The sequence below is a fragment of the Pelophylax lessonae genome, assembly GCF_965119305.1.
Source record: "Pelophylax lessonae genome assembly, chromosome: 1".
In the NCBI taxonomy this organism is placed as follows: domain Eukaryota; kingdom Metazoa; phylum Chordata; class Amphibia; order Anura; family Ranidae; genus Pelophylax; species Pelophylax lessonae.
In genome coordinates, this window is record NC_138768.1 from 594,611,305 (window position 1) to 594,623,984 (window position 12,680).

General features: G+C 45.1%; 1 protein-coding gene across 3 annotated transcripts in view; it reads left to right on the forward strand.

Annotated features, from left to right (window-relative positions):
- The first annotated feature begins 815 nt into the window (after positions 1-815).
- Positions 816-12,680, forward strand: part of METAP1 (methionyl aminopeptidase 1) — a 90,302-nt gene continuing 78,437 nt past the window's right edge. For all 3 annotated transcript variants that reach the window (XM_082243177.1, XM_082243175.1, XM_082243176.1), the window contains exon 1: positions 816-964. In XM_082243177.1, the coding sequence (XP_082099303.1) occupies positions 942-964 (23 nt within the window). In that variant the 5' untranslated portion in view covers positions 816-941. The remainder of the gene's footprint in view (positions 965-12,680) is intronic.

Sequence of the window (12,680 nt, forward strand, 5' to 3'; positions counted from 1 at the left end):
AAGGGGGTGAAAGTGCCCAGTAGGCAAGTGGTTAATACTTTACCAAAATTTATGGGTAATTTATTATTATTTTATAGGATTTATACAGTCGCCGACAGTTTACGCAGCGCTTTAAAACTTGAGGGTAGACACTACAAATACAATACACTTTAATACAGTAGGAATCAGAGGGCCCGGCTCGTTAGAGCTTACAATCTAAGAGAATTTATTTATTGCGTATGCTTTCCGTATAATTCACTTTAGTGTGCTTTTTATTGAAATGTTGTGTTTCCTGGACCTTTGTGGTAATACCGCGTGACATAAAAATGTAAAACTACTACCATTTTATTCTTTAGGGTTTCTGCGTTCAGAAAACATATTTTTGGGGGTTTTACATCATTCTTAGGGCTAAAAGGATTTATATATATATATGTGCAAAAACGGCTCTGACAGCAAAAAGGTTAAGTCATAGCCCTGGATTGTCATGGTGTGCAGCTGCAAGGCTTTGTGTCTTAGCCACCTTGTACATATCCCATGAAGCAAACGTGCAGTAGGCAGGATATGTATTACTGACTTCATTGATTGCAATCTCTCCAGTGCAGACATAGCACACCAAACAGCCCCGCCCTCTCTCTGGCCGTACACACGCCCTTTGCCTGTCCCCTACATGGGCAGCAGTGGCAGCTCCTCCCACCCCCCCTCGAAGCCGCCACCAATGGGCGGAGACTTGCTGCTCTCCGCGCTCCAGCCCATTGTACGGCGGCGTGACTTGTTCCTGTTGTCACATCGCGTCACTCTCCATTTATCAGGCCGGTCACAGCTCCGCCCAGCGTCTCCTCCCCGCCGTCCTGTGGGCGCTACCGGGTGAAGCATGGCGGCGGTGGAGAGCAGAGTGTGTGAGACGGCGGACTGCACCAGCGAGGCCAAGCTGCAGTGTCCGACCTGCATCAAGCTGGGCATCCATGGCTCGTATTTCTGCTCGCAGGTACATGTCCTATGGCAGGCGTAGGGGGCTGTGTATTGCTTAGGCTGCAGCACCTGGTGTATTGGATGTGGGCAGACAGCTTCTGTGTGTGCGGATTACAGACAGCTCCCCATGTGCTCTGTGCTTAGCACAGACTGACCTTATAGAGAAAGGAGCACATGGGAGGCACAGGCTCAGTGCTCATAGATGACAGGCAATGGAGCTCATCCTCCTTTTACTTCCTGCTGACAACTACTGTCAATGTCATCTACTTCCTGTGTGCATGCAGTGACAGTGCACCATACTCAGCCATCAGTGCTAGGGGAATCCTAGTCATCAAGCACCGTTCTACTTTATTACTATTCCAGGCAGCTAGAGGAGACCTAGACCTAGTCATCAAGCACCATTCTACTTTATTACTATTCCAGGCAGCTAGGAGAAACCTAGACCTAGTCATCAAGCACCATTCTACTTTATTACTATTCCAGGCAGCTAGGAGAAACCTAGACCTAGTCATCAAGCACCATTCTACTTTATTACTATTCCAGGCAGCTAAGAGAAACCTAGACCTAGTCATCAAGCACCATTCTACTTTATTACTATTCCAGGCAGCTAAGAGAAACCTAGACCTAGTCATCAAGCACCATTCTACTTTATTACTATTCCAGGCAGCTAGAGGAAACCTAGACCTAGTCATCAAGCACCATTCTACTTTATTACCATTCCAGGCAGCTAGGAGAAACCTAGACCTAGTCATCAAGCACCGTTCTACTTTATTACTATTCTAGGCAGCTAGGAGAAACCTAGACCCAGTCATCAAGCACCATTCTACTTTATTACTATTCCAAGCAGCTAAGAGAAACCTAGACCCAGTCATCAAGCACCATTCTACTTTATTACTATTCCAAGCAGCTAAGAGAAACCTAGACCTAGTCATAAAGCACCATTCTACTTTATTACTATTCCAGGCAGCTAGAGGAAACCTAGACCGTGTCATCAAGTACCATTCTACTTTATTACCATTCCAGGCAGCTAGAGGAAACCTAGACCTAGTCATAAAGCACCATTCTACTTTATTACTATTCCAGGCAGCTAGAGGAAACCTAGACCTAGTCATAAAGCACCATTCTACTTTATTACTATTCCAGGCAGCTAGAGGAAACCTAGACCTAGTCATAAAGCACCATTCTACTTTATTACTATTCCAGGCAGCTAGGAGAAACCTAGACCTAGTCATAAAGCACCATTCTACTTTATTACTATTCCAGGCAGCTAGAGGAAACCTAGACCTAGTCATCAAGCACCATTCTACTTTATTACTATTCCAGGCAGCTAGGAGAAACCTAGACCTAGTCATAAAGCACTGTTCTACTTTATTACTATTCCAGGCAGCTAGGAGAAACCTAGACCTAGTCATCAAGCACCATTCTACTTTATTACTATTCCAGGCAGCTAGGAGAAACCTAGACCTAGTCATCAAGCACCATTCTACTTTATTACCATTCCAGGCAGCTAGAGGAAACCTAGACCTAGTCATAAAGCACCATTCTACTTTATTACCATTCCAGGCAGCTAGAGGAGACCTAGACCTAGTCATCAAGCACCATTCTACTTTATTACTATTCCAGGCAGCTAGGAGAAAACTAGACCTAGTCATAAAGCACCTTTCTACTTTATTACTATTCCAGGCAGCTAGAGGAAACCTAGACCTAGTCATCAAGCACCATTCTACTTTATTACTATTCCAAGCAGCTAAGAGAAACCTAGACCTAGTCATCAAGCACCATTCTACTTTATTACTATTCCAGGCAGCTAGAGGAAACCTAGACCTAGTCATCAAGCACCATTCTACTTTATTACTATTCCAGGCAGCTAGAGGAGACCTAGTCATCAAGCACCATTCTACTTTATTACTATTCCAGGCAGCTAGAGGAAACCTAGACCTAGTCATAAAGCACTGTTCTACTTTATTACTATTCCAGGCAGCTAGGAGAAACCTAGACCTAGTCATCAAGCACCATTCTACTTTATTACTATTCCAGGCAGCTAGGAGAAACCTAGACCTAGTCATCAAGCACCATTCTACTTTATTACCATTCCAGGCAGCTAGAGGAAACCTAGACCTAGTCATAAAGCACCATTCTACTTTATTACCATTCCAGGCAGCTAGAGGAGACCTAGACCTAGTCATCAAGCACCATTCTACTTTATTACTATTCCAGGCAGCTAGGAGAAAACTAGACCTAGTCATAAAGCACCTTTCTACTTTATTACTATTCCAGGCAGCTAGAGGAAACCTAGACCTAGTCATCAAGCACCATTCTACTTTATTACTATTCCAAGCAGCTAAGAGAAACCTAGACCTAGTCATCAAGCACCATTCTACTTTATTACTATTCCAGGCAGCTAGAGGAAACCTAGACCTAGTCATCAAGCACCATTCTACTTTATTACTATTCCAGGCAGCTAGAGGAGACCTAGTCATCAAGCACCATTCTACTTTATTACTATTCCAGGCAGCTAGAGGAAACCTAGACCTAGTCATAAAGCACCATTCTACTTTATTACTATTCCAGGCAGCTAGAGGAAACCTAGACCTAGTCATCAAGTACCATTCTACTTTATTACTATTCCAGGCAGCTAGGAGAAACCTAGACCTAGTCATCAAGCACCATTCTACTTTATTACCATTCCAGGCAGCTAGAGGAGACCTAGACCTAGTCATCAAGCACCATTCTACTTTATTACCATTCCAGGCAGCTAGAGGAGACCTAGACCTAGTCATCAAGCACCATTCTACTTTATTACTATTCCAGGCAGCTAGGAGAAACCTAGACCTAGTCATCAAGCACCATTCTACTTTATTACTATTCCAGGCAGCTAAGAGAAACCTAGACCTAGTCATCAAGCACCATTCTACTTTATTACCATTCCAGGCAGCTAGAGGAGACCTAGACCTAGTCATCAAGCACCATTCTACTTTATTACCATTCCAGGCAGCTAGAGGAGACCTAGACCTAGTCATCAAGCACCATTCTACTTTATTACTATTCCAGGCAGCTAGGAGAAACCTAGACCTAGTCATCAAGCACCATTCTACTTTATTACCATTCCAGGCAGCTAGAGGAGACCTAGACCTAGTCATCAAGCACCATTCTACTTTATTACCATTCCAGGCAGCTAGAGGAGACCTAGACCTAGTCATCAAGCACCATTCTACTTTATTACTATTCCAGGCAGCTAGGAGAAACCTAGACCTAGTCATCAAGCACCATTCTACTTTATTACTATTCCAGGCAGCTAAGAGAAACCTAGACCTAGTCATCAAGCACCATTCTACTTTATTACTATTCCAAGCAGCTAAGAGAAACCTAGACCTAGTCATCAAGTACCATTCTACTTTATTACTATTCCAGGCAGCTAGAGGAAACCTAGACCTAGTCATCAAGCACCATTCAACTTTATTACTATTCCAGGCAGCTAGAGGAAACCTAGACCTAGTCATCAAGCACCATTCTACTTTATTACTATTCCAGGCAGCTAGAGGAAACCTAGACCTAGTCATAAAGCACCATTCTACTTTATTACTATTCCAGGCAGCTAGAGGAAACCTAGACCTAGTCATCAAGCACCATTCAACTTTATTACTATTCCAGGCAGCTAGAGGAAACCTAGACCTAGTCATCAAGCACCATTCTACTTTATTACTATTCCAGGCAGCTAGAGGAAACCTAGACCTAGTCATAAAGCACCATTCTACTTTATTACTATTCCAGGCAGCTAGAGGAAACCTAGACCTAGTCATCAAGCACCATTCTACTTTATTACTATTCCAAGCAGCTAAGAGAAACCTAGACCCAGTCATCAAGCACCATTCTACTTTATTACTATTCCAGGCAGCTAGAGGAAACCTAGACCTAGTCATCAAGCACCATTCTACTTTATTACTATTCCAGGCAGCTAGAGGAAACCTAGACCTAGTCATCAAGTACCATTCTACTTTATTACTATTCCAGGCAGCTAGGAGAAACCTAGACCTAGTCATCAAGCACCATTCTACTTTATTACCATTCCAGGCAGCTAGAGGAGACCTAGACCTAGTCATAAAGCACCATTCTACTTTATTACCATTCCAGGCAGATAGAGGAAACCTAGACCTAGTCATCAAGCACCATTCTACTTTATTACCATTCCAGGCAGCTAGAGGAGACCTAGACCTAGTCATCAAGCACCATTCTACTTTATTACTATTCCAGGCAGCTAGGAGAAACCTAGACCTAGTCATCAAGCACCATTCTACTTTATTACTATTCCAGGCAGCTAAGAGAAACCTAGACCTAGTCATAAAGCACCTTTCTACTTTATTACTATTCCAGGCAGCTAGAGGAGACCTAGACCTAGTCATCAAGCACCGTTCTACTTTATTACTATTCCAGGCAGCTAGGAGAAACCTAGACCTAGTCATAAAGCACCATTCTACTTAATTTCTATTCCAGGCAGCTAGAGGAAACCTAGACCTAGTCATCAAGCACCATTCTACTTTATTACTATTCCAAGCAGCTAAGAGAAACCTAGACCTAGTCATCAAGTACCATTCTACTTTATTACTATTCCAGGCAGCTAGAGGAAACCTAGACCTAGTCATCAAGCACCATTCTACTTTATTACTATTCCAGGCAGCTAGAGGAAACCTAGACCTAGTCATCAAGCACCATTCTACTTTATTACTATTCCAGGCAGCTAGAGGAAACCTAGACCTAGTCATAAAGCACCATTCTACTTTATTACTATTCCAAGCAGCTAAGAGAAACCTAGACCCAGTCATCAAGCACCATTCTACTTTATTACTATTCCAGGCAGCTAGAGGAAACCTAGACCTAGTCATCAAGCACCATTCTACTTTATTACTATTCCAGGCAGCTAGGGGAAACCTAGACCTAGTCATAAAGCACCATTCTACTTTACCATTCAAGGCAGCTAGGAGAAACCTAGTCAATAAGCACCATTCTACTTTGTTACCGTACCTAGTCCTTGAGAACTATTGTACTTTATTACCATTCCAGCCATTAGCAGAAACCTAGACCTAGTCATCAAACACCCTTCTACTTGCCATTCAAGGCAGCTAGCAGAAACCTAGTCAAAAAGCACCATTCTACTTTAACACCTTTCTTAGCTTCCAGGGTAGACCTAGTCCTTGAGCATCATTCCAGCCATTAGGGGAACCTAATCATTAAGAACCATTCTACTTTTATTACCATTCCAGGCAGCTAGAGGATACCTAGACCTAGTCATCAAGCACCATTCTACTTTATTACCATTTAAGGCAGCTAGGAGAAACCTAGTCAATAAGCACCATTCTACTTTATTACCATTCTACTTTATTACCATATCTAGCCATCAGGGTAGACTTAGTCCTTGAGCACCATTCTACTTGCCATTCCAGCCATTAGGAGAAACCTAGACCTAGTCATTAAGTACCATTCTACTTTATTACCATACCTAGCCATCGGGAAACCTAGACCTAGTCCTAAAACACCATTCTGTTTTACCATTCCATGCAGCTCGGGGAAACTTAGACTTAGTCATCAAGTACCATTCTACTTTATTACTATTCCAGGCAGCTAGGAGATTATAGATTAAGTCATCAAGTACCGTCCCAGGCAGCTAGAGGAAACCTAGACCTAGTCATTAAGTACCATTCTACTTTATTACCAATTCAGGCAGCTAGAGGAAACCTAGAACCAGTCATCAAGTACCATTCTAGCTATTAGGGGGAACCTTGACCTAATCCTCAAGTACCATTCTGCTTTATTACTATTCTAACCATTAGTAGGCCCAGTAGGGATGCGACTTATGGAACATGAATATGGAGTAACAAGTAATCTATTCATTAACATTGTGTATCTACATAACCATTGTTTAAGGCTATATATGGGGCTCAAAAGCCCCAGACTCTAAGATCGAGACTCTAACCGCACCTATCGGCCGTAGACCACCCTAAGTGGGAGGCCACGACCAGCTCTCAGCAAATATTAAACATTAGCAAGCATTATGGCGCACTCGTGTAGGTGAAGAGGTGCCTATTTACTTGCAACGTTTGTACCTTGAGATAGGAAAGGAAGACCTTAATAATTCAGTACCAGACTGATATGTATCAGAAGAATAGTTGAAAGGAATAAGTAAGGAAAGCGGGGGAAAGGGGTGGGTGTGTCTGTCTGGGAGTCCTGTACTTCAATACGTTTTGTGTGTTTAGGTTCACTCTCCTGGAACTTGTAAGTAGGCATGCCAGGGAGACTGTATTTTGTCGCGTATGACATTCAACATAATCCACATAATGACCGGGCTTTTCCATGCTGTTTCAATGGCAATTCTGGTTGACAAAAAGTAGAAGTAGATTAACATTTGGGTATGTCTCGGGATATTTTTGAAAGGCTTATTTAACAGGGGGGCATTGACCTTAGACTGTGAAAATGAAGGAATGGATCTGCATCTAGAATCCGAACCTTGGGGCATGTCCACCACATGTGTAACGGTGTACCTATCATTGCACACCCCCTAAAGCAGCAGGGTGAGTTGCCCGGAAACATTGTGGGCAGGCGTTCTGGAACTAAATACCGTCTAGCCTGAACTTAATACCCCGCCTCTATTAAGGCAAGGTTGAGAATGCCTTTGTGGATTCTTGCACTCCAGTTGTGCCAATCCTCCACCTCAGGGGCAATGGACAGATCGCCCTCCCATGCCACCTGGTAGGATAATTTAGCGTCAGTTTACCTGTAGTTTGTACAGTATGGAGATACCTCCTCGATGAGCAACATCCTGCATTCATTTTAAAGCATCTTCCGGACTGTCACATCTGTGTTTTTCCTTCTGCAAAGACTTAAGAAAATTATAGATTTGTTGTAAGTGGAAGCTTTCTGTGGGAGGCATCTCCAGGCTACCTGTGTAGTAAGATGGGAGTGGGGGGGGGGGGGGGGGGCGTATGCCCCTGTGATCAAGATGATCACCTATGCAGTATAATCACTTTAACCACCAGCTAAATCTTTCAGGTTGTGTTCCTTGCAGAAACAGGGGATTACCGAAAAAGGGAGCTGCTGGGGTGTGTGCTGAACGTAAGGGCCACCTACTGCAGCTCATAACCCATACTTGTAATCAGTGGGACAGAGGATAGCCCTGCGTTCTCTGTGGGATCAAAAGAACTAAGTCAATTGCTATTGGAGAATATGCTTGGGCTTCTATGGAAGCCTAATATGGATGGTAAAGACAGCTATGAAGTTGGCTTAGTTGAGCAAGTTGTGCCGCTACATATTTCCAAAAGTCGGGTATGCCTAGTCCACCAGAATCTTTAGGAGCATACATAGTGGCCTGAGCTATTCTGGAACCTTTGGGGCTCCAAATGTACTAAGTTTTTTGATTGAAGCTGTCGCATGGCATGAATAGGGACCTGGATAGGCAGAGTACGAAAGTAATATAACATCTATAGACTAGTCCCGACTCCAGATGAGGCTGTCCAAGGCGAGGGAGGCAGCCTAAGAAGGCAGAATGACTTCACAAAAACATTGGCCAGTTTCGGGGCCGATACGGATCTATCGGGGGAAGTGCATATCGGCCTTGCCCTTTTGGGTGGCCCTGGACACAGAAGCCTCCACTTTTTAAAAATGTTTTTTTGCTCTGTGCAGCTGGATGCAGCGCACATCTTCGCAGGTGTGTGTATGGGCTTGTTGGTTTCTATAGTGCTGTTGCACACACAAGTATGCACTGTGCACAAGTAAATGCAGTGTTTTTTTTTTTTTTATTATTTTTATGTGAGATCCAGTTAACACTTTTTCTACGGTCCAGGTTTCTGCATGCGTGTTTTTGATGCATTTCCGGTGTTTTTTTTTTTTTTTTTTTCCCCCCCCTCTTTTTCAGTTCAGGACATGGGCATTTTTGCCATGTTCCATACAGAAAAAAAAAAACGCAGCACTTTCTACTTTTGACTGCACTGGACAGGGTTCGTAGGGTCATTAAAAACCTGGAAAAGTTATGGAATTCTGAGATGACACTTTCCAGGCCTGGAAAGGTCATAGAAAAGTACGATTTTACAAATGTTTTGGAAAAGTCATGGAAATCTGGGGAGGAGTGGGGGGGGGGGGGGGCGGCGGGGGGAGCGGATGCTTAAAACTTTTTTTATTGCGAATTAATGTATAATTATTTTATTTTATGCTTGTGCACATTTCCGGGTCCGCAGCAGCCGAGGAGTAGATCATACACCAAGCACCAATCGCTGGCAGCGGGGAGGGCCGGGCCGCGGTTTGCCTGTATGTGACTGGCCAGCAGCAGCAAACCAATCGCAGGCGGCGGAAGCGTCACTGGAGGGCGGGCCGCTGCCTGTGATTGGTTTGCTGCTGCTGGCCAGTCACATACAGGCAAACCGCGGCCCGGCCCTCCCTGCTGCCTGTCATTGGCAGTGTTCCCTTTAAGGTGCGCGCGTGCGTGAACGCGCAGTGTAATTTACGTCCCGCGCAAGCACCTAGTTAGACGGCGCAGACGGGGCGGCAAGGGAGCAGAGCGTGCACCCCGAGAGCACGCCCATTGTGTGACAATAGCGAATGAAAATTCGCTATTGTCATGCGGATCCTCCTCCTGGCCAATCAGGGAGCGGGTCCTCCCGCTTCCTGATTGGCCGAAAGGCCAACTTCATGCCATTGGCCGAGGAGGAGGCGCCGGGACTCGGGAGGACGGAGACGCGGGAAGCCGGGGACTGAAGAGTGACTGTGACTCTCCGTGAGGTAAGTGCACGGGGTCGCGGGGGGGGGGGGGCCATGTCACGGCTGGTCAAACACCAGAAGATCCACTCAGGAGGTCGGAAGCTGTTCACTTGCTCGTAATGCAGCACATCCCTTACCCGGGCCGCAATGCCAACTTCCTGCTCCACCAGCATGTTAACGCAGGAGAGATGCTGGCATCTCTGCATTGATTGGGGGCATTGCTGTGGGCACTCTGCAATTTATTGGGGGCAATGCTGTGGGCACTCTGCATTTATTGGGGGCATTGCTGTGGCACTCTGCAATTTATTTGGGGCATTGCTGTGGGCACTCTGCATTTTTTGGGTGCAATGCTGTGGGCACTCTGCAATTTATTGGGGGCATTGCTGTGCCACTCTGCAATTTATTGGGGGCATTGCTGTGGGCACTCTGCAATTGATTGGGGGCATTGCTGTGGGCACTCTGCAATTTATTGGGGGCATTGCTGTGGGCACTCTGCAATTTATTGGGGGCATTGCTGTGGGCACTCTGCAATTTATTGGGGGCATTGCTGTGGGCACTCTGCAATTTATTGGGGGCATTGCGGTGCCACTCTGCAATTGATTGGGGGCATTGCTGTGCCACTCTGCAATTGATTGGGGGCATTGCTGTGGCACTCTGCAATTGATTGGGGGCATTGCTGTGCACTCTGCAATTGATTGGGGGCATTGCTGTGCACTCTGCAATTTATTGGGGGCATTGCTGTGCACTCTGCAATTTATTGGGGGCATTGCTGTGCACTCTGCAATTTATTGGGGGCAGTGCTGTGGGCACTCTGCAATTTATTGGGGGCATTGCTGTGGGCACTCTGCAATTTATTGGGGGCATTGCTGTGGCACTCTGCAATGTATTGGGGGCATTGCTGTGGCACTCTGCAATTTATTGGGGGCATTGCTGTGGCACTCTGCAATTTATTGGGGGCATTGCTGTGGGCACTCTGCAATTTATTGGGGGCATTGCTGTGGGCACTCTGCAATTTATTGGGGGCATTGCTGTGGCACTCTGCAATTTATTGGGGGCATTGCTGTGGCACTCTGCAATTGATTGGGGCATTGCTGTGGCACTCTGCAATTGATTGGGGGCACGCTGGTCACTCTGCATTGACGTCCCCCCCGCTCAGTCTAAAGGTTTGCGCTCATGACTCACTGCCACCTGAACAGCTTTATTTGGGCAAGCAGGAGCACCACTGTTCTTTCTCCCAAAAGTAAGTGCCGCATTTGTGCACCATCAGATCTGTGCCATCCATACCAGTCTGCCTGCACCTCATGACTGTCGCTTGGGCCTTAAAAGATTACTGTGCTGCATTTTGGGTGTGCTGGGTGTGACACATGCTGGGTGTGACATAGATTTTCTTCTTATTTAACACGTATACATAGACATTTCATGAAACATTAGGTCATGAATATTTACGTGAAGTCATGGAAAAGTCATGGAAAAGTCATGGAATTTCATTGGTGAAAATGTGTATGAACCCTGACTGGAGTGAACTAGGGTCATTGGAATCCATGGGGGAAAAAAAACTGTCCATGTGGTGCAGATTAAAGGAGAAGTTCACCTTTGGGAACATGTTACAGCTGTTTTTAGGGTGGATCATGTAACATGTTCCCACTCCTGCAGCTGCTCCCCAATCCGCGGCATCTAGTGACAGCAAAAAATTCAGCTGGGCTCTGCCTGCCCACCCACGTCATTCAGAGATCTGTGAATGGGAAACTACAAGTGCCGACATCCGTTACAGCTGTCAGCTTGTAATTGTCAATTAACCACCATGGCCCTGTTGAGCGATTTGGGTAGCTCATTGATACTTCCTGTCAGTGTGTAATTGCCTTCTCATACAATGTACAGGCAGACAGTTTACACTGACAGTATGCAGGAGTCCTGCATGGCACTTGCAATCTGCTTATCGCAGGTGCAATGGTTTTTCAGGCTCCAAAAAAAAAAAAAAAAAAACTTTTAATTTAAAAAACACACTTGGGTTGAAAAACAAACATACTCTCCTCCATGCTGCCGCAGTCTCACACCAATCTGAGAACTGAGAAATTATATGACCACCGATTGCTCAGTTCTTGGAGCAGAGAGCAGTGACTGTCGTTTACCACTCTCTTCTCTGCCCCTCCAGTGCTCACTGGAGCACCGGACTGGAGAGGGGGTGGGGCACAGCTGTTTTCTGCTCTGTCATACAGTGAGAGCTGGAGCCAGCTATCAGTTATCTGGGTGGATCCTGACAACATGGGCGGGATCCTTCCAGCGTCAGTCATGTCAGTTGACAGTTTTTGCCCTCTGTCAGCTGACTCTGGGTCACAGCAGTGAAAAAGTTCCCTCCTGTGACCCGCAAAAAAAAAAAAAAAAAAAGCTTTGGCTATATTTTATAATTTTTTATTTATTTTATTTTTTTTTATTTGCTTTGTGCAGATGCTTAGAGGAACTTCACCTGGGCATGGGAACATTTAAAGACTAACTCTACCTTTTTGTAAAAAAAAAAATTGCCCCCATATTTGTGTATATAATCAGTGTATTTTATAGTTTTGTGCGTTTTAAATTTGCACAGAATTGAAGATTCAATCCGTGGGTCACAGGTGCAATGTTCTTGCTCCTCGAGACTCCTCCTCCAGTACAGAATACATCTATGTGTTTGCCAGCATGGGGTGCATGTACGAAGCCATTGCTTCCATTTTTAAAGCTGTATGGGTGCAAGGCCTCAAATACAAAGTGTAATTGCACACATCACAGATGCGGTGTCATCACTGCATTTGTGCCTCATGGAGAACTACATGTCCTGCTGCTGCAGAAGGAATGTAGTTTTTCATTCCCAGATTCCTGTGAAAGAATGACATGCTGTGCATGTGGAGTTGCGCCAAATTCAAATAGTAGAAACTGGAGAGGGCAGAACCCCCAAATTCTGAAAAGAATGCAGGATGCAGTTGGGTTGGGGGTCAGAAAACTGAACTGTCAAGCCA